General features: G+C 36.5%; 2 protein-coding genes across 2 annotated transcripts in view; both read right to left on the reverse strand.

Moving 5' to 3' along the window:
- Positions 1-1,378: 1,378 nt before the first annotated feature.
- Fs(2)Ket (Importin subunit beta Fs(2)Ket) lies at positions 1,379-6,784 on the reverse strand. The gene is made up of 6 exons (XM_018551519.1): positions 6,604-6,784; positions 5,293-5,351; positions 5,046-5,228; positions 3,595-3,948; positions 3,353-3,502; positions 1,379-3,247 (listed from the first exon to the last, which is right to left on the reverse strand). Exons 1-6 carry the CDS (start codon positions 6,782-6,784, stop codon positions 1,379-1,381), a joined length of 2,796 nt encoding a protein of 931 aa, XP_018407021.1.
- Positions 6,785-17,952: 11,168 nt separating this feature from the next.
- Hr38 (Hormone receptor-like in 38) overlaps positions 17,953-27,373 on the reverse strand; it is a 63,992-nt gene continuing 54,571 nt past the window's right edge. The window contains exons 2-8 of the mRNA XM_018551546.1: positions 25,600-25,853; positions 21,970-22,208; positions 21,285-21,767; positions 20,516-20,846; positions 19,706-20,014; positions 18,908-19,142; positions 17,953-18,209 (exon numbers count right to left, since the gene is read on the reverse strand). Coding sequence (XP_018407048.1) covers positions 17,953-18,209; positions 18,908-19,142; positions 19,706-20,014; positions 20,516-20,846; positions 21,285-21,767; positions 21,970-22,208; positions 25,600-25,853 — 2,108 coding nt within the window. The remainder of the gene's footprint in view (positions 18,210-18,907; positions 19,143-19,705; positions 20,015-20,515; positions 20,847-21,284; positions 21,768-21,969; positions 22,209-25,599; positions 25,854-27,373) is intronic.

Genomic DNA, 27,373 nt, shown 5'->3' on the forward strand with positions numbered 1-27,373 from the left:
CCCCCCCCCTCTCTCTCTCATACATACACACACATACACTCACATACATATACACACGCGCATAATAATATCATATACTTTACTACACTTTTCATTCAGTCTCTTTTGTATCTAACATGCTAACACTTTATTTCAGAAATTCTCCCTGAGTCTCTTACTCTCACTCTCCCTCACTCATATGTATATACTCTCCATCCATCTTGCTTGGTATTCCTGTCGCGCTCTCTCATGTCTTCTTCCGTTTATTTTTCTCATTGCTCACGGTAATCGTTCATCGAAGTTGTCCTCTATCTCTTTCTCTCTTCATGGGTTTTAATATATCAATCACGCAGATAAAAGCCGCAAGGCTTGTTTATACCAGACACACTTGCAACCAGAATTATTTCTCTCTTCTCGGCAGGCTTTTCACTTGACCTTGATTCATTCATCGGCAACATCCACTTGTACTCCTCATCATCCGTTGTCGGCATCCGGCAGACAGGTATTTATTTTTTTTTATTCTCTCATTCTCTCTCTTTCATTCTCACTTTCTATCGCTCTCGCTTTCTCGCTAAAAATACCTTTCTCTCATATCATGAGATGCGCTCGACACCGATATATTATATCAATAAAATACCGTCGCCAGATAGGGACACGTGCAGACTCATCACTTCATCTCGTCATCATCGCTTCGGAACTCACGCACATCCATCAACTCGCATCCGCACCATCCAATCTTGTTGTCTTTGTATTGTGTTTGATAGCTTTCTAGTCAAATCAAATTGCATGACAGTACAACCGTGGGGTGATCTGTAAACAACAAAAGCGAGCCAAATATCAATCACCGTCGCTCATCGGTGCTTGTTCTTTTCGGAGAGGGGGAATTTCGAGCGGATCTTTCAAATCGCGTACACGGGGAATCCGAGGGATAGAAAACAACGCTACGACAAAAGATAGTGCATTCCTATCAACATTGAAGTGATTCTTCAATGCTCACGTGCGCTCTCTCTCTTTCTCTCTTTCTTTCTCTCGCTTTCATTCTCTCTCTATCTTCCGCCCTCCCCCTTCTCGTTTCCTCTAATAATTCTATCCTAACTACATCCTATCCTTGCTATGAAAAGCTCGCCAGTTAAACTTAACAACCGAAGAATGTACGGTGATATAGTAAAATACGAATATGCATGATAAAGACGGAGTGCGGAAAAGCGCAAGAAAAGGTACAACAAAAATAATGAAGATAAAATCTCATCCCTTTTACGAAATACGAACTAAAATCAAACTCAAAATAATATGCAGTGTTAGTGCATCACGCGTCGATTAAATTGATCAAATCGCATCGAGAATTCTGCGAATTAATTAGAAACAGCGCTTAAATGAAAGAATATAAAAAAAAAGGTACTCACCAACTGGACGTAGCAGAGTTAGCAGAAGTCTTGAGCTTTCGAATCTCTTTCGCAGCCCAGCTCGCCAGCTGTTTAGTTTTATGAGTGCGTGACTTCTTACCCTTGGCCAGCAAATCATTAAGCGGATCGGTATCCACCACGGGCAACAGCTTGGTTCCAAATGCCATGACGAGATCGCCTAGCAGACCTACCGCCGCCGTAATATTACCCTCGGAATGTTCACGGTCTTGCGCTATCGAGGTAATAAATTGTATGATGTACGGCACTTGCGGCTCGATAAGAGAAATAGCAGCGTCCGAACAATTATTCCCATCACCGCGGAGACCTTGAACTATGCCAGTATAAGCTTCGAGTACGCCCTCGCGTAACTCATTGAGATAATCGATCATATCGTAATCGCTTCTATCTACGTTAGCCTGCGACGCTTGCGCCAATGTCTGCAATACAACCTCCAAATAGATTTTAAATTCCGGTCCGATACTCATGGCGATGTCACCGAAGGCCGAAAAGATCTGTGGTTTAACTGAGCGATGAACGGCGTTATTGCTTAGATTTTCCAACAACAAAGTCATAATTTCATCGCAATAAGGAAGCATCTTGTTCTTGAGAGCACGGCAAATGTCACCGGTGAGACCGACCGCTGCGCAACACACTTGATATTCGGCATAGTTTTTCAAGCCGAGACAGAGATAAGGTTTGAATGCCTCCATATACTTTAAGAAACCCTCGCCCAATACTTCAACCAAGGTCGAGACAGCCATGAGTGCATCCTCCTGTACACCACCTGATTTGCAGGAGTTCGAGCTAAACATGGCAAGCAGAGCGGTCATTATCACATCGGAAATTTGCGGAGCGTCCTCTGTGGTGACTTTACGCAAGACAGATTGTAAAGTCGCACAAAGCAACGACTGCAAATCATTATATTGGGCACGATCCGAATGACTTTGTATGTGCGATTCCATCTGCAATACCTGTTGCAGCCGCTCAAGTATCACCATCGTAGTTTTTTGTACGGTTATATAACAGTCACGCGGTGAGTTCTTCACCATCTCCATGAGAGCCTCATAAGCAGCAGATCTCAAATTCGCTTGAGCCCCATCTGGTCGATCAGTAGTTTCCAAAAGTCGTTGAATGATATAATCAAAATATTGTGACATGCAGTACGTCTCCGGTTGATTGCCGTCTTCGCTTGCTTCAGCAGACTCGTAACTCGCTTCTGCTAATCCTGTGAATGCCCAGCATACATTGGCAGCAACCCGTGGTTCTGCCTTCAACCCGTTCACCAAAGATTCCAACAATGGCTTTAGATAGGTTTCGTTGATTGCGGCATCTGGAATCATCTCGCATATACGGCCAAATGTCCACGCCGCAGTATCACGGACGACTACACTACTATCATACATCAGCTCAATGAGAGTTGGCATGGCTTGTTCCACTAACGGTTTCAATGTGGTAGGCTCTAAACCACCCAAAATCGATCCAAACGCCATCAGAGCCGCATCTCTATACTTCCAATCGGGGCTTTTAATATTATCCTTGACAAAAGGAAGAACGAACGGAACAATTATTTCTTCGCAGCAAGATGACAGCAACATCAAGCAAACTCCAGCAGCTTTCGAAGGATTCCAATCATCTTCATCATCAAATTCTTCTTGCTTAGTTAATTTCTTCATCAACACTGGTACTAAGTACTGTAAAGCTCCCTTAGCATAGTGCCGCGAAACTTTTAGCGGTGGGCGACCTCCTTCTGATGCCTCTCCTTCTTCCATTGATAAGTCCACTTCTTCATCAGATACATTAGACCAAAATTCTATTCCTTGAAGTGCTATTTCATCAATATCAGATTTCATAGCTTCTAATGTAATCTAGAATATAAATTTCATTAATAAAATATGCATTATTTTTAGTATGCTATATTTAATACAAAATATTTTGGAAAAACGATCAAAGTCTATACAAATGACACTTACAGGAAACAATGCTTGAGCCATATATGGCTCCATGTACTGGTAATACAGTGACATAATTTTCACAAGACACTGTAACGCAGCCACTTTGATTTGAGTATTGGTAGACTGAGTAGCTTCACATACTACTTCCATTATGAAGTTTCGTTCCGTCTAGATATAGGATTAAAAGGTCAAAACATTGTTATTTATTGCATAAATTAAATACAAAAATGATTCGTGTCAATGATATTAATAATATTAACCTCTTTTTCAAAATTTCCTTTGGTAAACTCCAAAGAATTGTATAAAGCGCTTGTAGCGGCTAGTCGAACGTGATTTGATGTGCTGGAACCCTTCATACCGTGAATAATAGCAGTAAGAATCTCATTTGATTGTGATACTAGCACTTCGCTGTCGATTTCTTGGCAGATATATCCGATAGTCTCTAAAGTAGCCTCCTTCATCATCTCGGTACTGGACGGGTTGACAACATTATTGACTAACAATGGAATTAATTCGCTCCATTGCCCGACTGCCAACTCGGCAACAGCAACATAAGCGACGCATTGTGCCGCAGAACTTGGCCTATTGTTTTCCGTTCCCAACGCTCCTAAAATCTGCAAAAATAAATATACTTCTCTGTGCATAAAGGAAAATAATTGACCAATATATTTAACACACTCTGAAAAATGTTACTTTTTGAGTGACAATTTTTTATTATTACTATTTCTATTACTATAAAAATTCAATATTCAAAGTTTCCATTTCGGAATGGAAAAATGATTCTTCTGATGATATTTTTTTGTTAAAAAAGTAAATGTTACCTTGAAATTCTGATTAGAAATTATGAATGTATTGCTCTTCTGTTACACAAAATACATTTTTCCCAGTATCTTACTTTTTACCAATGTTATGCAGAATTTAAATACAAGATTTTTCTAAGATAATAACTTTTCCGCCTATGACGATTAAATATACTAATTCCAATTTGTGACTATCGATACATATACACAGATAATCATATAACTTTTATCTCAAAACATTTGTTAATGCTTTTACAAAATATTGAAGGTACAGGTGGAAAAATTCTCTCTCTCTCTCTCTCTCTCTCTCTCTCTCTCTCTCTCTCTCTCTAAAAAAATTTATATTTAAATCTTTCATAATGAGACTAAAAACAAAATATTGAAATAAAAAAATGCATTTTACAGGAGATAAACAGTGCATTCATAACTTCTTATCAGAATTTCAAATTAATGTGCCAAATATCGTAAAAATCCATTATTTACACATAAAATATCTATTACTTTAGAAACGACGTGCTAATAAAATTTAACATGCGATATCGTTTTTAGTATTCAAAAATCTATTTAAAAAACATCTTGTCTATTTCAAAATAATTAAAAACCATTATTTTGTGTTATCAAATTTGCACCACGAAATTAGATTCAAATCTTATTTTGTTCAAAATTGTATCACCTTACTATCTTATCACTTACCTACCTAAAAATAAGATTACAAGTAAGTATAAACATAAAAATAAAATGAAGAGTTAGAGTATAAAGACAAAATAAAAACATTTCTATTTTGTACTCACTTTTAGTAATATATAATTATAATTTTTAGAAGAAGGAGAATGTTATCTCTACATAAAATCAAATAGATTGAAATGTTAAAAGAATATGAAAAAATATGATAAATATAACACTTTTCTTACATTTTTCTTGATATATTCCCTCATATCAATAGGGATAGTAAGCCAACGCTGCTGATATTGGAATCTCATATCAGGATCCTTGGAGGTAAGTTGGTTTTTGAGCTGTAAGCCCGCTGCCATGCGGGCAACAGGGCTCGCACCGACTGTAACCAGCACAGCGCTGAGTCGTTGCACAAATTCATGCTAAAACAGACATACCGATGAGATTATAAATCTCATAGCAACACAATAGCAAATTTATACTCACGAGATTGGTTTCGGCTGCCTGCTGCAGGAAAGTTTGCGCTGCCACGAGCTCATTCTTGTCTGAAAATGCAACAGACATATTAAATTTGCATATCACAATTAATATTAAGCATATTAACCCTCGATACATACAATTAGATTATTTATATCCTGTGCATTTTTTTTTATATTAATACCTATATTCTAATGTAAATTAACTTTAATCTCAGTTTAAATTATTCTTCATCTTTTTCTTAATTCTTGAAACTAGAATAAGATAAAGAATTAGTTGAACAAAGATTAAAATTAAACTCTATATATATATATATATTAGTAAAAACGGATATGAGAGTACATTTTGTTTCGTGCATGCGATAAACATAATTGATCTATTCATATTGCCACTGGTTTGTACTTTCTGTACTCATATCTTTACTTTTTTTCTCTTCAATGCCCAAATATGTATTTATTTCATTTTAAATGCAATAATTGAGAGATTTTAAACAACGTAAACAGACATAATGTATCATTGTATCCTATATACTTAATGACTAACAAGAATAAAATGATACATCATGCGTCTCATGCACGAAACAAAATGCACTATAGGAGCAAGTAATTAGTTATAATATTTATGCACAATTTTTTAGTACACCTTATACATACTTTCTTAAAGTAAGAATTACTTAATAACTTTTGTAAAAGTGTGGTGAAAATTAATCTAGGACACGAACAATCCGTCGGTGTGTAGTAAAGAATTAAGAAAAAGCATCGTGTGCACCAAGAATGTGTAAAAAGCAAGAAATCGTAAAAAAAAAAACCGTAGGTTAGACGAAAACGAGGCGCCTCGCGATGCGTGTCGCGCCAATGCCTGCGAATATCAGCAACCGTCGCACGAGACAATACTTTTCCGACGGCGAACAAAGCGCCTAGCAACAGCACGACGGGGCGCGATCAGGCGCGATATCGCGCCTAACAGCATGCGAAATGGCTCATGGTCCCGTCCACGAGACAACGACGGCGGACGTGTGTCGCTGGAAAAATTGCATTATCGGCTATAGACGGCGGCCATCCGATGCGAGCACGTTGCGACGAGCTCACGAAAACCAAGAACGATGACGCGCACGCGGTTCATCCGATATTTCTCTCGCGTGCTCCAGATCGGGATCGCCATCGCCCTCGTTGTAGCCGCAGCCGCCCCGTCGCCGCTGCGTCGGCATCGCGTCAACGCCACGTTTCCGATCGAGCGAAATGACGAGAAGACGCCTGAATGGAAGAAGGCAGCCCGCCGGTCCCTGTGACGTCGCCACGATGGTACGACTCCGACACTCACCCGACGAGACGGTCCTCTCGAGGACTTGGATCAGCTGCAACGTCGTCGGGTCCATCTGCATGGTTAACGGCGGATTACTCTCGTTCACGGCGTGGTAAGTCACGGCTCCCGCGATTCGACGCGAGGAAGTTAACGTCTGCTCCCTGATAGGAAAGTTCTCGTCACCGGCGGATATCCACATGTAACCACCACCGACTCAACTGCCTTCGACGTTGCCCCCACTCCGACACTCCACTTCCTGCCTGGCGGGCCGATCTCCGTTTCTTTCGTCTCCCTCGCACTCGCGGAGCCCGGCTTGCGCGATTTATCGCCCCCTCTCGCTCTCTCCTTCGATATTTCGCGTTTCCTTCGCTAACAACGTGCGGCGTAGGGATATCCGGCGATCTTTGAGATTCTCGCGCTCGCTACGAACGAACCGTGAATACGTCACGGTGGATAACGTAACTCGCTGTTGACAAGCAACAAAAATTCAGTACGATCGCGACGATTATCCCGAGCGCAAAGCCGCCATTGTGCCTTTTGTCGTTTATCTCGCGATTATATCGTGTTTTCGCGAAAACGAACTATTTTCTCATCTCAGCGAAGAACTGCGCATGCACCGACCGATGCGCGCGCGCCACCTGGTACTGCTGTGAGCAATCGCATTGGTCGCGCGATATCCTATTGCGCAAGAATTGACCGTTGGTGGGTTTTTCGACGTTCCGTAACGTTTGAAATCAATTTTCCGCGCGAGCGTCGCTTTTCTTTCATGACACAACACTTAATTTACAAACGTTTACTATAATTTATCTGTAAACCGTCGCTTTGTAAATGTAAAAACGTTGCAGCAACTCACTGAACAATAAGTCTGATAATTAAACAGTTCGGGTTGTTTAGAAATACTCAAAATAGATTCTGTATTAGCTATATGGCTGTGGTCCATTTGATGCTACAAATGCTTCGAGACATTTTTTGATAGGTCGATTAGAACTCTTTTTTTCGATTGGTCAAGCAAAGTGGTTCGAAATATTTGCAGAGCTAAATAAACCATACATTATATATATTGCACATCTGTCTCAGAAAAAAAATTGTCGAATAATTTTTTTATTTGACACAGATATTTATTATATAAAACTCTTTCCCTTTACTTGTCTTTCCCTCATTGTCTATTGCAAAAAGTGACGCGACTCCTTGTCTGATGTATATTGTACTATACTGCAGTCAGAGACATGTAAAGAGAGTTGGTTGTCTGTGTGCAAAAATAATTTTGCAGTCTCAGAAGTGTGTATGTATAATTATTTGTACAAGTCAATTAAAAGGAAGGATTTATTATAGATACTATATTTTTTTCTAATTCTTAGATAAAGAATAAATCAACTTGTAAAATATATATATATATAATATATATCAATTATTATTTATGATAGATTAGCTTTAATCTCAATTTCATTTGCTTCTTATTTCTTTCGCTATTTCTAGTTCAAAACTGAGTAAAAGATGAAAAGTGAGTTAAAGCTAATCTATATATATATAAGTAAAAATAGACATTAAAGATTAATTTTAACTTACTCTTTATCTTTTTCTCTCTGCTTCTAAAGTTAATTTACATTCGTAGAAATGAACAATAGAAGAAAACAATTTTAAAAAATGAAGACGCCAATGTTTAAATGTATTTGAAATTATTTGGAATGGATTTTTATCGAAATTATTCATAATTATTTCTTATGTTTCTGTATTTTTTAAGGAAAACGGAATAATTCCGATTAGAATCTGAACAAATCCACCCACACAGCACAAAACTCCGTTTAAGTTTCCTAGGAGTTCATTTCGCTCAGTTCTCGGGGAGCTTATAAAATTCGACAAAATGAACTCCCATCAGGGAGTTCATAATGCTGAACTCCCGTGGAGCTTACACGATTCGACAAAAAAAGATCCCTGCGAGCAGAGCTCCAAACGAAATTAAGATAAATCTTTAGAAATTAAAATAAAGCTTACACAAAAAATTTTACGAGCTTCCAGAGAGCTTAAAAAGAGTTCCTTGCGATATAAATAAAGCTCCCAGGGAACTCACAAATGCGGACATAGGAGTTCCTGGTCCTGTATTCTCTGTAACTCGTTAAGGCAGTTAACGACATCGTTGCGCAGATATCTTATGGTATAAAAAGCTGCGCAACGATGTCGTTAACTGCCTTAACGAGTTACAGAATACAGGCGGGGAGCTGCGTGCTAGTTCATTTTAAGCTTAAATGAAGATTACAAAAATGTTATGAGCTCCCCGGGAGCTCCTTGTGCTGTGTGGGATAATACGTGCCCAGAAAATTGCGATTTTGTCGCATTTGTATTTCAGTGATTCGAATTTGGCCGTTTTTAGCTAGACATATTCCTGACTGAATAAATCAATATATTATAAGAAATGATGAAAAATGTTACAAATATATCTTGTTCTCGTTGCAAAATTGTAATATTGCACGCACGTTGTGCAATATTACTGTAATATCACAGAATTTCGACAACGTCAGGAAATAATATGCCTTCTCAAAGATTCCAATTTTGTATGATGTACTTAATGTAACGTTATTATGTGCAATAGTTTTTAATGATAAATTATTGAACAAAATTGAACTAATTGTAAAATCTAGTGTTGAGGCGTGTTTAATATTTCAACAATGAATAATTACGACAATATTCCAATGTATGGATCAGTGAAAATTTATCGACGAACTGTTACTCGATACCTCCTTCCCTCTCAGAAAGATATGTGATTATCTTCTATGAATATTTATGTATACTTTTTTATTTTATTTATCTATAATTTTGTTATAAAATTTAATCGAAATAAGTTGACTTTTCAAAAATATGCCAGTTTTGTAATAATTTTATATCACCGATAATTGTTTGAATATCAATATGATAATTATTACGCCTTTAATATTTGTAATTATTAAATATAATTACCAATGTTAAGAACGCAATAATTGTCATGTAATATTCAATTCAAATAAAATCTCATTAGATATTCAATATAATATAATATAAATGAAAGAATATGATTCCCTGTACGATTGTTCGGAATGAATGAGTTTGTTAAAGTACTTAAAAATTTAGTGGACTATACAAATCTAAATAAATTATTTGTTGTACTCAAAATATTAAAATAATTATATAGAATATTTAAACTGATTGTTAAAATATCAAAATTTGTAACAATATGCTTAAATGTGTCTTCTATCTACTTAAATTTTTAGTTATTTTGATCAAATTTTTCTTTCCATATATAAATAATTTAAATAATAAATCGTTTATTTATTATTTATTTAAAAAAGTATTATGATTACTTATCAAACGATAATAAGAAAATTTGGTATAATTTTCATTATTTAATTAACATTTATTATCATAGTTTTTATTTCATTAAATTTAAGTTATTTATTAGATACTTTTATTCCCTTATTTAAACATATCTTGGTTTACATATAGAGAACGTATTTTAAAAATAAAATTATTAGATAATATTATATCTTAGAATAATCTTTCCAAGAACCTTATGATTTCATACAAATCCGCGATAACGCAGTTTTAACATTGCATTACTTACTAATTTATAATGTGACATATCCATCAAAATTTCGAACAGTTTTCTCTTAATTAGCCGACGATCAGAAGTATTCTTTGTGATTATTCGCCTTCATTCGTTATCAATAAAAAACATTCATAAATAAAACATTACGCAAAACAGCATCGACATCTGCACCCCAATACTGTTCGTTCGCTTATTTGAGTTCTATTAGAGAACCGGTGTGACGTGCTAAGAGTTATACGGCCAGGTGTACGAATTTCGAAGAAGTAAGGGTTATTGTGAAAAGCTACCCTTGAATAAAAAACTTTTGGACGCATCTCGGGATTGTTATAAGTAGACTTAGCTCGAAAATAGACAGAAAAAAGGGGGAAGGGGGATGCGAAGAAAGGAAAGAAAGACTAGTCGGTCCGTCCTTTTAGTAGATTTAATGAAACGATATACAGAATACATTTGCTTTCATAATGCATCGCAACGCATTCTCGCGTGCCTTACCATCTATATCACATGTCAATTTTTTTATTTATAAAATATAATCGTCATAATTTCTTTGTTCTTGCGTCTTGCCTTTGAACTGCCTCTTCGTCGTATATATCGAAAGTATATATATATATATTTATATGTATTTATATATATATATATGTATACATATATATATTTATTTATATATATATAATATATTTATTTATATCTGTAAGAAAAGATTCCATAAATGTGCGCGCGCGCGTGGGTAAATGTGTATCAATATTTGAGAACGATATTACACAGTGATACATATTCATGTGATGTTTTTGTATGCTTATGCATCACCCCTCGACGGTCGTACGGATGAAAGCATCTATACGATCAGCTCAAATTATTTTCCTTTTCCGCGATTTCTTTATTGTCAGCCGTTGCAGTTACACCTGCTTCACACTTTCTCTCCTTTTCTTTTTCCCTCTCTCTTTCTATGTCTCTCTCTCTCTCTCATGCCTAGATCGCGTAATCACACACAGAGAGATCACACATTCTTGCGATATGCAATTAATTTCGACTTGTCAAGTTGTACGGCCGTCGATACGCCGACGTTTCCGTCATTTTCTTTGATCGTCCTCCGTTTCTCTTCGTTTCATGATTAATTCGATCGTATGCATCACGTAAGATTTCAGCATATAAAAAAAGGATAGAGGTAGAAGAAATATCGATAGATCGAAAGATCTGGTGCTTTTAGTATGAATCGTCTTGCGACACTTACGTGGACATTTATTGGCTGCTATTCGCATTGTTTCTCTGTCTGTGTAGACACGTGTTCGTTTGTGTTAATTTACTAGATTTATTTTCGGTGCAATGCTCATCTCTCACGATGCATATGTATATGTTAAGCGAGTACATTTGTCGTACATTTATAAACACGATTTTTTTGGCTGAGCGTGCGGACGTTCGTACGACAGAGTGAAGCAGTGAAATTTATATAATCTCATAATTAAAGTGATTAATTAACATCATGAAATAGATTTGTCTTGTTTATCATAATTCTTATTTATCAAAATTTCATCGAATCGCTGAATTTAATAGACAAATTGTAATTGTATCTGTAAGCTATTTATAAAAGATTATAAGCAAATTATATCATGTTTTAATTCGATTAAAGACCAAAGTTATACCCGTAATTTTTGTTAACACAACATAAATGTGCTTCCCTCGACAATGATTATGAAAACTACCTCAAGAAAGTGAATTCTGAATGACAGAGAAAGTTTATTAACTTGTATGAAAAAAATTTGATAACTATGAGAAAAAAGTGCTACAGAGACAGACTAATTTTAAATTAATTCGAAAAATATAGGAGAAGTTAGAAAGTAATTAGTAATACATTATGTGTGTTTTATGACATCTTGATTACCTTTCCATCATTTTGAACTCTTGGAGAGAGAGAATCGACAACTTCCGTATTATATGTAGTTTTCACGGCGGAACACACTGTACGCAAACGTCCGCCGCTTTACGAATTAATGATAAATAATTCCCTCGAATAAACTCAGTCAGTTACAATGTCAATCGAGAAAATAATTTATTAACAAAATTTCGAAGAGAAATTAAATAATCTGTTGATCGAACATTTATTGCATACATCGATGAAACGGGGAAAAAGGGATAGATTTACACCTAACGGAATTGACTGTTATTTCGTTACAGTAATGACAGATAATCGATTTAAATAACAATATCGGGACGATCTCGTTCATTTTGTCGTGAGAATATCTTACTATTCACGCCCAAACGATCCGACTTGCCCATCGATTTTTGCTCCTCTTACTTTTCGCCTGTTTTCTTTATGACTCTTTATTTTCTCATAAAAAATAATTCGCCGCAGTGCTGGGTCCAGGGACGATTTTCCGCGATCAGGAGCGGAAGACATCAGCCTCGCGCGGACTCTTTTCTCTTTGCGCGGACTCTCGTTAAGAAAAGATATATAGGAACAAAAATACGTCGCCACGAAACCCCATCTTCCAGGTAACGGAGGCCATAACTCGTCGGGGTTTCCTTCGTTCTAGTCGAGCCCTTTGCAAAATTCCGATCTCGATCTTTCTGCGACCGATAATTCCTCTCCCGAAATCTACTCTGGACTCAACACTTTATTTGCACGAGCGAGAAAATCGATTTCTACCGTTCGAGGATTTTCTACGTGTTCCGTCTAAAAATGAAGTCTGATATGAAGAGAATATAAGGCGAGAATATCAGGCAAGAAGCGCTCGTCCTCGAGAGTTCCAATTGCGCCAAAGCGTTTTCTTATAAATGTGAAAAATGATTTTCATTTTAATTATATTGCTACAGATCGATGCCAATGCGTTTCCTCTGATTCTATCTTCATTAATACAAAATTATTTTTCTTTTTTTTTTCTAATTATTTTTTTCTAGTTTTTTCCTGGAATTTTTAATTCGTCCTACTTCATTATTAAATACTTATCTTCACAACGGACGGAAGAAAACATTTATATTTACTGAGATATTATTTTGTAAATATGTATTTCAAAGTTCAACGATTAATATTGTTTCTGTATGCCTAAAAATATTTGTTACATTGTTACTCTTGAAGCTAAAGAGGATTCTCAAAAAGTATTCACTTTTAGAAAATTCTAAAAAGGCATGATTTTGTATGTCTAAAACTCTTCAATCGATAGCTCATAAATAGTCTTATTTTCTTTACAAATATCCTGACAGAACATTGGCATCAGTCTGGTATCGTAAAGAGCTTCCTTATCTTATTGCTATCGATTTTGTGACGCGAATTAGTTTTCTTCAGCGAGAACGAACCCTTCTGAAATTTGTGCTCTTCGAACAGAAGCAGAATCGACGCTCTCGCATGCGTTATCTTAATTTCGATCGCAAGGGTCGCACAAACTTTTATACCCTCGGATCCTGTTTACCGTGCATTCTTACCGGGCATTTGTCTTTTGAACACTTGCGCGCGTATCCATCCGCAAACGTGGACGTGTAAATGAATTATAATATTATATTAATGAATCATTTGGTACACGGAGAAACGTTTTTACAAACATGGCTATTTTTTGAGGGAAGAACTTGATATGTCGTCTATTGCGCATTTTTTTTTTGCATCAATACCGAATTTTGCGCCCACTGGAAACGGAACTTATTCCTTTGTGAAAAGAGTAATTATAGAGCATAAAGATTGATTATTTCAAACGTCATCGCTAGTGATTGACAAACGTGACACATAGATATGCGATACGTATATAAGATTATTGCGCCATATTGGCCAGTGTAGCAACGGTGTCCATTGAGTTCGCCATGTATGTGATAAATATATAATTATAATTACGATATATTATATCGTAATTTATATAAAATTTGAATATTATTCTCCAATATATTATCACAGATATATAATTACAGTAAACAGTTGAATATTTAACATTTTCATTTAAAGACCAGATAGTCAATTTCTCATCACAAATATTAAATGATCGTCATGGCGAACCTTGAATTTTTACAAGAAACCGTTCCTTTATATTTAATATTTATTAACAAGTAGCACAATACAATTATTATTAATTAATCCTTTACGGCCAAAATTATTTTATAGCTATGCAATCGGCAATTAAATGTTATTAGTCATAGCTAACATTATCTCATTGTGATTGTGGTAATCGTGTTTCTGGAGAATATATAGTATATTTAAAAAAATAATTTTCTTTGATTTCTCCAGATTAATTTTTAACTGATCTAATTATCTTGACACAAAATTATTCGTGTCTACTCTCTAAATTCTTTGGAGTGGAATCTGTAATAAGAGTTAAAATTGAGTCAATCTTGAAAGAAATAGCTCAATTTTCAATTTTTAGGAATGAGATTTCACTCTGCAGAGTGAATGTTCGCTCCAAAAGTTTTAGAAAGTAAAATTTTCAGGCCGCAAAGCATTAAATTTCAATTAGCAACAAGAATTGATAAAACATTTCCGAAGTATTAGCAAAAGCTTTCATATCGATCGAATAAAGGCAAAAATGTCCGTTTCCAGCGACGGAAATTGAACGCGAGTGTATTTGATTACTTCTTATTATTACTTCTTCCGTGCACTGTATCGTGTACGAGATCGCGAATCGAGAACATCACGCGAACGATATCGCTAAACAGAATACAGAGACATTAATACGAGGAACCATAATCGTAGATAGTTAGTAAAAGACGAATTCGATCCAGGTATTGATTCCGCCATGTCTGCGAAGCGTCGAACATTTGCGGATACACACGACTTTATATTAACATATACACATGTAATTATCATATCTAATGTGCACGTACAGGTAATTAATGTGATCTTTGTTCATGTATGTGTGTACATGTGTGTATGTGTGTATGTATGTAAGGACAATGCCTGATCTGTCGTGTTAAGAAGCTTGGATCGCGTTGCGACGGTGGTTGGCGTAAGATTACACAGGTAATGGTAACGACGCCTGAACAAAAATAGATCTCAGGATTATCTAACGTGGTCTAAGAAAATAATTAACTGAAGCAACCATAACGGTTGAAACTAAAGCTTACTATCGTGAATTATTATCTCTCTCGATGTAAATAAAATAAAAAACTAAAATTATAAAAGAAATCTTAAAAACTACAAAACGTACAAAAAATATATAAAATGTAATAACTAATATATAATAATAATAATAAAATAAAAATTTTAAGATATATAATATTTTCATTAAGATATAAAAGGCGAAATCGAATGAAGAAGTACTGTAAAATTTTTATATTTAAATATATTTAAATATATTCTCTCAACATTATATATAGGTGAAAAATAATCGTGAAATCTCTTTTCACTCCAATGCGAAGTTATTTCCTCTATATATGTAATCTTACTTTATCTTACGGTACTCGAACGTGGATAAAATATTAAGATATACATCAAAAAACAGAGATGCATGTCGACTGCGGTAATTCTGGCGGCGAGGACGCCTGTTTGAAAGCCTCGATCAGCATCCTCTGCCGTCTATCGCGTCGATCGTAGGATACTAGTGTGATAAAGGGCGTTTTAACGACGACGACGACGACAACGACGGCGAAGCTTACTGTAGCGAGACAATGGTAACACAAAGTGGTAGTAAAGGTAGCGCTGGTAACAGTGGTAGTAGTGGTAGTAACGCCATAGAATAGTAACGCTATCAATAAGTAGTAGTAAGTATAACGGTATAGTAAAGTAGTAGTTGTAGTAGTTAAGTAGTAGTAGCGGCGCGTTATACGTATATAAATAGGACACTCTACGTTAGTTTGATTAAAAAAGTAAATGTCATAACGTAATAGGTAACTTTAAGCCGGGCCCGCCTTGCCGTCTCGTGCTGGATTGAAAATTTCTCTCACTTTCCCAAACGCGAGGCGAGCCCGTGGTTGTTCGCCTTAGCTCTCTAAAATCACATAAACGCAAGAATAGTGGTAAAGAGTCGACCGATATCGACCATGCGCTTCGGACGGCGCTCGAACGGCATTGACAATGCCGAGCTCGTTTGCGAGTGCGTTACGTGAGAGAAAAAAAAAAAGAACTCTACGAATCACGGTAATCACCGCATGGAATCTGTAAAAAAAATCCCATAAAAAATATGGGTGAAAATATGTAAACTGTGTTGCGAGGCTGCGAACTTGAAATCCACTTATACGCGCTACTCTGTTCTCGAAAATATATAATTAAAATTTTAAGATATATATATATATGTGCTATCCCCCTTCTACTTGACGACTTCTGATCAACTACTTTTAAAGAGGCTATTTTAAATTATTCTTTAGGTGTGTCTACTTATAAAATACTCGCAAAAATGTCTGGTAAACATTTACGGTTTGAGATAACTGACATCCGAAGTACTCTTACTGAATTTTTAATAATATTATTAAAAATTATGCGCATATCTAAAACGTGTAAAAAGTGTGTATAAAAATACTATGATTGAAATTGTATCTAGTCGAGTAGTTATCAACTTTCCTACAGTTTATCTGTTTACCATAAACTCATAAAATAATAGCGCCACTCCTAAACTCATTTTCCATTAGCATAGATACCCGAGGGACGCATATTGCAACCCGCTGCAGCTTTTTAAATGCACGTAAACTCACAGCTTTCGCTTTTACATCTCAATTTCCACCGTCGAGTTTCTCATTTGATATTCTTCATATTGCACTTAATCATATTTGCCTCGAGAACACAAAGCGCGCGTCATCAGGAACAGATATGTCCACCATATAAAATAATGAAGAACAAATAAAAGAATATACTTAACTTGATGTAACATAGAATTGCATCGATTCTTGCTATGCGTACGAACAAACAATCGATACATCTGCACTCGGCATCGTCCAGCCATCGAGAGCGCGACCGACAGTCACGTCCTATATCTACTGTTAAGACGGATGGGCATTGTCCGCCCTCCCCGTCGTTGCTCTGATATGTTGCGAATCGCCGATGCGTTCCCCCGCGACGGGCAAGGTATTGCCAAAGATATTTACGCGTGTCCAAGAAGTGGCGGGTCGCATGCGTTGGCCGTGGGAGCGACGAGGCGAGCCGAGCACGGAGAGCCTCGTACAAACTAGGTAGAAAAGTGAGAAAAATTCGCGCGAAGAGCCTTCCTGCGAGAAAGAGAGAAAGAGATGTCTCTCCCTGTCCATCCAAGTCCGCACGAAATCTACTACAGCTAGAAGGGAGAATAGCGAAATCGCCGCAGCTCGCCTCGTGCCCGCTTTCTTTATCCGCTCATCGTGTTCTGTCATCTCGCGCCGATCCGCTCTCCAGCAGCAGCACAACAACAGCAACTATAGTAGTGCACTTACTACTAATAGTATAACGGCGATGTGTGACACCCGCCACCCGACACGTCGTGCATGCAGAAACCTACAGGACACTCTGTACACTTACGTTCGCACGTGATGCATACATCCGTTTACACACTCATACATATGCATACATTCATTCGTCCATACATACGTACAATAAACTTTCCCTTAAGTTTAGCGTCTGCGTTCGCGCGGACAGCTTCCGTCCGCGCTCACTCGTACGACCAGTGATAGCTCTCCTCGCTCTCTTTTCGCTCGACGAGCCCTTTCAGAATTATCCTTCGCGCAGAGCGCGAGAGGACGTCATCAGGACGTCGTCGAGAACCGAACGTTACCCGCGGGATCGCGCGAGGTTACACGCAAGAAGAGAATAAAGCTACGTGTAATACGAACTAAGAAGGATGCAATCAGAACGAAGATAACGCAACCGCATGGGTCTGAGAAAATAATTGTTCTATGTGCTGGTGAGGCTGCTCGGTTTAGAAGGGCAGGCTACCGACAAACATCGTCTCGATCAGGGGTGGCGCCGGCACCAAATCCTCCAGCTTGAGGTAAAAGATCCGCTGGAGGCCCTGGACCGAGAGGCTCCTCAGCTCCGGTATCTTCCCCAGTAGGTATGACAGGTACTGCGACTTTCTCTGCGCCTCGGCATTATAGGTCACGTGATCGCGCAAGGACGAAACAATTTTCATCTGCAGCTGTTCCATGCGCTGCGGTTCCTTCAATCCGTACCTCTCTGAAAGCACACGAGTCGGCTCGAATGAGAAACGCTGTTTTCTCAACATAGTATAATCAGAATCTATGAATTGCCATCAAATTCTATAAAACAATATAACATTCCATAAATAACGGAAACTTTAATATTGAATCGTAACTATAGATTACATTGCACATTGTTTTCGAAAATTAAATCGCGAGAATATAGATAATGAAAATCCTGTGTTTTAAAAAATTCTAATATTAATGATGTACTTATTACAACTGAAAATTTAATTACTACACTACTAACATTCAAGATTAAGAAACATTGATAAATCAATTAAACTCCAATAATATCAGTCACTCGACCTTCGACACGTAGCTATCTAAACACGGAAATTCTGATTGGACGCGCTTGTAAACCGTACACCTGCATGTCTGGTTGCTAACGGATCGCGTGCGAAACGAGGAACATCGTCGTTCCTTTCGTCGGAGCATCAATAATTAAATGATCCGACGGATTAATTATTTAGGCCGGCCGATATAACCAGAACACAGTAAAGTGAACCGGATAAAGGAAGACTGAAGGTACCGTTAAAGAAATAACCAGCAGAACCGCATGTATGACAACTATAGCGCTCGATCGTAAAAGTAATTAATATTTATGATAGTAGAATCGCAACTGTGGCAATTCATTCGATCATGAAATCAAGGAAATTATAATCTAACACTAACCAGTAACCAGGGTGAGAGCGCACAGACAGGCGAAGGCGCTGATATCGACTTCCAGGAAGTGAAGGGCTTTGCAGAAGTCAAGAATACTGTGCAGCCAATCGCCAAAGCTACGCTGACACTGCTCCAACGCGAGGACAACGCCGTTGCAAAAGACCAGCTTCGTGTCGTCCGGGTTCGTGCGGTACGCCAGCCTGAGCACAAACAGTTCTAGACTGGCCGATTGGAAGAGCAGTTCCTGAAAGCAGATTACGTTGTGAAATTATTAACATACGAATACATAATCCATAGCACGTAAACTATTATCGGAGATAACAAAAAGGTGTTCTGAAGATATTTTATTTATGTATGCTAAAGAATAATCTAATTTTATTAAGATGTGATGACAAATCTCAAATAACAAAAATCTTTTCTGATTATAGAAATATTAACAAATTACCGTCTATCGTTCTATCGAGCAGTCTACTAGTCAGCCAAGTAACCGACCGCGTCAAAAGCTCGTCAAGACTGACCTTTTAGAAAATGTATAAGCTATCGATCTCTATAACCGTTAGTTCCCAATGGATATTTCCTGAGAATCGATAACTGAACAGTGATATAATAAAAACGTACTCGATTTTTCGAGACGAAAAAAAATCAGCGAAGAAAGGCAATAATAAATTTTCATGAATTCAAACTTCAAGACTTTTGTGTAAAAATTATGTAATCTTGGAAGCACTATTCTTTATATTTTTAAATCGTTATGGGGTCTAATATATTATCTTATTCGTTTCTATATATATGTGATAAATGATCGCTTACTTGATCTTCCCGCACTAGATCCGTGAATCCGGGGATTTTATCGGCGAAATTTCGGATAACATCGATCGAGGTTGTCAATAAATTGTAGAACTGTTGAATCTTCTCGGCCTCGGTTATTGGTGGATCACCCGGTCTAGATTGTCGGTACTGTGAGTAATCCAAGCTTGCCTTGTCTGGCGTTGTGTCAAGATGAGCGCGAACCAGAGCGGTAATCAAAGAGACCGGCGGACTCGGTGGGGATTCTTGCGGTGACTTGGGCTTTGAAGGCAACCTGCCTCGACGGCCCTTCAGAGAATCTGTTCTAACGACCTGTCCAACAATTAAGTACGAAATTAAGTTACCTACATTTATTTTATTTTAAAATTGTAATTATTTTATTCTCGTTACAATATTTTTCTTCGTTTTTTTTTATAAAGCGTCGAATTTAATAATTCCAAATATCAAATTTAATATATAAGTTTTCGTTTAATTTTAAATCTTAAAGGCAATTTTGACATATTTTATTAGATAACCATCAAGAGTTTATTTATTAATCACACTGAAATATAGATATCTGTAATTTCTTAATCCTCAATTATAGCTATGAAAATTACACCTACAATTTAAAGTACAAAATGCAAACGAAATTTTACTTTACTCAAAGTTTTTTTTACAATTTAGTATATACCTCATGCGGTACCAATCATACGAATCGTTCATTTTCGCTTCGAGTCCAAATGACCCGTTGCTGTAGTGTCGAGAGTGAATTTTATAAAACTAACAAATTTGAGAAAATATTTCGAAATATATTATGCAATACATGTTCTTTACCTCCTTGACCATGCCAACCATCAGGCACTTCTGGAATCGGCAGAACTGGCAACGGTTTCGCCTGCGTTTGTCGACTGGGCAAGCCTTCTCGGCCAAGCACACATATTTGGAGCCCTTTTGCACGGTCCTCTTGAAGAAACCCTTACAGCCCTCGCATGTGCGTACACCGTAGTGCTGACAGGCCGCGGTGTCACCGCACACGGCGCAGAGCTGGCTCGGGCTCGGAGGTGCGCGTTCGCCACTGGTACCGCTTCCGGGCGACGGTGAACTGACAGTGGAACTCGCGGTACCGCCGCCGCCGCGCGGCTTCGGGGAATCCGTGCTCCCACTACTGTTAACATGACACAGGACGCGCATTGATCTATAACCCGTCACTAGTCAGAACAAGGACTCTTCCAAAACTGTCTGGTCTCGTGTCCTCGAAATACGCATCATAAACGCGGAAACCGAACTCGCGTGTCTTTCCAACATTTACAACAAAATTGTAAAGATCTATTACAAACGCGCATTTAGATGAATTGCTCAATATTTATCTTATTATTCTGAAGTTATGTAAATTAAAAAATTTTAACTAAAAAGTTTTTGTTTCCGTTTTATATACTTCATAAATAGATTTAACTTAGCAATTGAAATTATAAGTGAACGAAATAAAGATATTATAAATTTTTTTCTATCTTTCACGTTAAAATATTATTAATTTAAATGAGGAGCACAATGAGACTTAAAGTTATTCATTAAATATACATATTTATTTCATAAAAGATCTTACCTTGCTGATTCTGATCTCTGAGTGGGCAATGACGCCCTTCGCGGCCGAATAGTATCAACTGTAGTAGTACCAATGACGTTGGTATCGACAGAGGGACAGATATCGGTAGGAACTACGGGAGTGGCGACGGCAATTACTGATGGTGCTGCGTAAACTATAGGCATGGTGACAGCCACCCCGTAGGTTGGGTGTTGATTGGAGGGTACAATCGCCGTTATTGCTGGGGTGGGCACCGATTCCGTGGGGAAGTAACTTTGATGATGATGCGGAGCCTGCTGATGATGCTGTGGGTGATGAGGATGCTGCTGTTGTGGCTGTTGCTCGTGATAGGGCACCACAGCCGAGAATTCAGTCGGATAATGAGTAGTGCAGGTATATACCGGGGTGTCATAGCATTCATCCATCTTAAGACCGAGGCTCTGAAGCTCTTGCCTGGTGTATCGTTGTGTGTAGGTCTCCTGGAAGCTCGGTAACGGTGTAGGACTGCAAACATAAAGATACGTAACATTTTATATGAGCTCTGACAGTTTCGTTGTCGAAAAACTTCAATCACTTAATATCATTTAATAATTAATATCATTGATAATAATGTAATATTTGTTTATGTTACTTGAAAAATCCTTATAAGATATTTATACATAAGATATCAGATATGATATCAGAAGTTTAAGCATAGTTTACATACCTAAGAGAATCAGCTTCAGGAAGGGATGGTGGTGGTGGTGGTGGCGGTTGCGATGGTTGCTGATGGTGTACAGTTACTACAGTTTGTTGAGACGGGACAGAGTTGTCGACCGGAGGCACGCCCTGCGGATTCCCGAGTTGCAGTTCTGGAAAGGGATCCAACTCCTCGGGTAAGCTTCCGGCATCCGCAGCGTCCGGATATGAGCTATTCAGGAACTCCCCGAAATTGCCAAAGGGACTCTGCAATGAAAAATTGCGACCATATTTGTAAGTAGTATTATATAATAATATTATATTATAGTAGTATTATATAATAATAATAAAATATATTCAATACTAAAGATCGTTAATATAAGAACATAATTAATATAATGCGATCTTTTAATCGCTTACATATAAACTACTGCGATACTATCAAGAATTAAAATTAATTAATAATAATTAACTAATATATGTAGTCCCCCCCCAAATTGCGTGCCGAACAATCATCGGTCTTGAAACGCAACTCTAATAATCTGAAAATAATAAAATAGATATACTAATTAAATATATCATATCATATATATATATATATACAAAGTAATTAATGCGTATAATAACAAGATAATTTTTACAAAATATTAACAAAAACGAAAATAATTATTTATAATAATTGGTAGTATTAATATTGGTAGTATCTCTAACAAAAGTAATTACATTTAAACAATAATTTTCATATCGTGTAATAAAAGTTTAAATAATTCAATAAAATAACATTAATCATATCTCTAATGAAAATTTATATCACAAATTCTAATAATGTATAATAATACAAACAAAAATATACAATAGTATAAATAATATAAACAATAATATATAATAATACAAACTCTATCGTAAACGAATAGAAAACCGGAAAAATTAATAAAATAGAAAAGAACACAAATAAAAAAAATACCTGCGTCGCATGAATGATGTGAGCCAATTTGAACACCATACCGACATGAGCCTTTTGTTTTCTAATTACATACCGAATAAACAAGAATCGACTATTAACTTTAAATGCCGTTTTAAACGATGTTTTCCTTTGGCGAAGCCGTCACGGTCTCCGGACAGCCGTGCGAGCGGCAAATCGAAGCACCCAACTGCAAGACGGAAACATTGTTCGACCACAATTGCGAGCCGCAGCGTCGAGACATCGACGTACAATCGAGGTGCGCAGTGAGGATGTTCGAGAGAGGATTGGACAAACCAAGCTCGTATCGCGTGTTGTCTATAAGCTAGCACTCAATAGAGGCTTAGAGCTTCTCTCTCTCTCTTTCCCTGCTCCTCTCTCTTTCCCCTACCCGCTTCAATCATTGATAGTCGATGGACGGTAAAACACCAAGTATATCAGCTCGCGATTAAATATTCGCGCGGCAATAGGATAATAATAAACGACCATTCGTATTTGATACACTTCGTAAATCGATTCGAATAGAAATTATATATATTGAGATACTTTAATGAATTAGCCGTAAAATATTCAAATTGTAAGCAACTTTTAAAATTAACAATGGTGATTTATTACTCGAAACAATTTGTGCAATTATACAATAGTGCTTTTCTTTTCACTTGCGAATAGATTCGTCATGATATTTCGTAAAAATAATGTTCTCAATTATAGTTACAACAAAAATATGAATATAATCGAAATCAAATAGTTCCATAAAAAATATTTATTCGCAATTTCCAATTTAAATATTATTTTTACGATATTCGCAAATGTGCAAATGACATGTTATTTTATCTACGTTTAAAATTATAACAATTATTTTTTCAATGACTATAATCACACAATTTCGTAAAAATATTTATTTAGAATTTGCAATTTTGGAAAAAAAGACATTCAAATGAAGATTTTATGATATTATGGACAAATTTGCCTACCCAAAAATTCCACGTTATTTTGTCGATATTTTAAATAATAACAATTATTTTGATGATTACATTTAGTGACACAAATCGAAACAAGCATCATTTTAGCTTTCTCGTCGTTCAGACATTCAACAAAAAGAGAACGACACTTGTGTTGACTTGTGTCAAAAACATTCAAAATATAGCAGAAAGAAATCCATGTTGTCATTAATAAATTCGCACGATCTGGATTAAAAAAAAAAATTCTATTCTAAAATGCGAGAATGAAAATTATGAAAATATCGTAACAGCAGGAGTGAAGAATAGCGTCATAAGAAGGAAGACGGGGATGGTGGAAGAGGGTGGATATTCAATTTGCAAGTGCCGGTTCCGCTTCGAGCTGACATTTCGCTCATCGCTCCCCCGAGGACCGGCGATCGAAGCCTCGTCCTTCCAGACCGTGAATAAATGGCCTGCTAAACGGCATCCTAAAAGCACCCCTCCTCCTCTAGCCTCTATTTTCTCTTGCTAAACTGTCGAGACAGAAACCTCTTCAATATTGCTCCGCTAATTCTGCGGCACATTCTCGTTTTAGCGGTTAATTGACTGCAACATCCACCGCGGAAAAGAAGTCGAAACCGAGTGGAAATACCGAAGAAAAGGGCGAAAAGAAAGGAAGAAACAGGTACGACGGCATCCAAGTATATGGAATGCAGATTGTGCGTGATACGTGTAGATGACGATCGCAGGAATGCGGGAGAATCTCGTTACGACAACCCGGACCAAACGGGACCGTGGAATCCGAAAGTCTGAGAAGTCGATAAGAATTGGATTAACCGCGTCGGATTGCGACTCTATAATTTTGAGCTGATCGCGTAAAGGCGAGCTTATCGGTGGGGGAAAAAATGGGTGGCAATATTTCAATGATAATATACTACGGTTGATAGGTAACGCTGCTTTGCGTGTTTGTTGTGATAAGGAGGATCGAATGATAAGAAATGATATAAGAACCGGAAAGTAGTCTACCGTTAGATTTAGAATGTATGCAGCATAAATTGCAAAGAAGAGAATGAAACTTGAACATTTCAAAAGCGATTAAATGTTTGAGCTTGATTTTTTAAGGCAATTTCTAGACAATTTTTAGATAACATTTTGTTCCTTAGAAAATAATGAATTTCATTAAATATCATCATATCTATGTATTGTCGATTATTTAATATCAAAGGATATATAATTATATAAATATTCAACTAGAAAAGTACATGTTACAATATTAAAAATTAATCTTTTAACTGACTGGAGATTGCTCGATCTTGTACGGAGCATGTTATTCCTGGGTTTACTTTCTTTGAAGAATATTACATATCCATATTTCTCATAAGACCTTCTTGGAATTATTTATGAGAGATGAGATGAGATATAAGCGTTTACACGGACGAATATTATTACGTAAAATTACAACTTATGTTGCATCATGTAGACATGCAAGTGAAGATTTAACCGATCCGTTCAGTCGACGTATAGCTACAACCAACTGACAAGATTCACAGCACAAACGATATTTCAGAATGTCGATTAAATTTATAACCAAGCTTCACCCTTAATTCTATTAATCGCTCAAATAATCCTTTTCCCTTAATTTTCTTTACCTTCTTCAATCGAAATTTAATGAATCTCCGCGAATTGAATTCAATTCGAATTTGATTTGAGAGCTAAAGATAGAGTGCATCATATGAAACAGATAAACGGAACTCACCTGTGTCTGCAAAAGTAGCATGCTTGATGCCACTGTGAGGGCGGTCGTAGTCGTGGTGATGGACGATTGATTAGTGCAAGCGAGAACCGGAACGGTAGCGGTCGCTTGACGTTGCTGCTGTCGTGGGCGATGTAGTTGTTGCTGCTGCTGTTGTTGCTGCTGCTGCTGCTGTTCTACCTCGCTACGAGTAACAGCTACCGCACGTTGGCTACCGTTGCTGTTATCGCTGTCGCCGTTCGGCGAATGCAGTTGCCCTGCAACACCCAAATGGGCACACACTCGGTTATTATATTTTTATATTAGACAATTAATATTTAAACTATTCTTTAAAATTCCTAGAGTGAATTCTGAAAAATAAAATTTCACTCTTAAAGATTGAAAATCTGTTACACTGTTTTTAAGACCGACTCAATTTTCACTCTTTAAAGTGAGGTTTTACTCCAAAGAATTTAACGTGAAAATATTGATATAAACAGAAGAATAATTTCGATAAAAATACGAATGAAAAAAATAAGAATATATACATGTTAACGTAATTAATGAACATTATTAATGCTTATTATTTATTCAACATTTCTTCATCTAAATATACGTAAGGTGTAAGATGTGCAATATATAATGCACGTTTCTCCAATAAGAGACCTCGAACATTGATTGATAAATAATGCGCAGACCGTCTATCGTTAAATGTTAGCAAATATGAAGTATAAACTAACATTATTCATTATGCGCGAAGAGGCAAAAGTGGATTGTAACCTTTTTTCTAAAGAAAAACTTTCTGATATGTCAATTTCAAACGATATGGCGGGAAAGCGCAGTTCAACACTTCTTTCTATTGCAAGAACGCGCGGTTAATATTGATGTTTGGTATTCTGCGTGGCATGTTGCACTTCCGGTACGCGGTACAAGAGCAGCGTGTTAAGTACAACTCGGTTATTCTCTGACGTTTAAATCTACACATGTTTTGACATCAATTTCAAATATTATAAAATATATCAAGTTATTGCAAAATTGTTTTATAAAAAGTAATTTGTGCCATCATAAGATGGATGACCATAGACACGCTTCTCTCTTCTTCTTAATTTTTTATTATTTGACTAAGGTACACTTATATATATTTACTATTATAAATTTATGCAACTTAATATTAATTCTCTATTTCATTACTGCTACTTAGATTATCTTTTTATTGTTAACTTTTGACTTGCAACATTGAACAGAGCGAGGAATGTGAAATCAGAATCACAACGACTCAACTATTATTATTACTTGATTAATTAATTTATATTTTGTAATTTAATCATCGTTGAAATGTTTTTTAACTATAACATTGAGAATAAATAATACATACGTTTCGACTCCGATCGGGTCATTTCAATGTTTAAAATTAAAAACATTTCAATGTTTAAATTAAACAAATTTATTAGGCTCGTAGCCCTTCTTCGGTATCATTATTTATATATTTTTTAAATTAATATATTTTAAATATATATTTTTATGTTTTTCTACTTTATAATAATATTATAAAACAAAAAATTATCTTTTGCAAGATGGAATATAATTCGCAAAGTATTCAATTTTATATATAGAATCTCTCTTTAAATACTTATTTATATTACACACAACGTATAACAAAAATTAAACGATGATTATACAGTTACTACAAATATAATTTTTTAATCAGTATCAAAACACAAATCTATTTTCAAATTTCGATATGTAAATCTTTGAGAAAAAAATGAATACAATCTACATACAGTATCTGTCATACTGA

This window comes from Cyphomyrmex costatus, unplaced genomic scaffold, assembly GCF_001594065.2.
Source record: "Cyphomyrmex costatus isolate MS0001 unplaced genomic scaffold, Ccosl1.0 scaffold141, whole genome shotgun sequence".
NCBI lineage: Eukaryota > Metazoa > Arthropoda > Insecta > Hymenoptera > Formicidae > Cyphomyrmex > Cyphomyrmex costatus.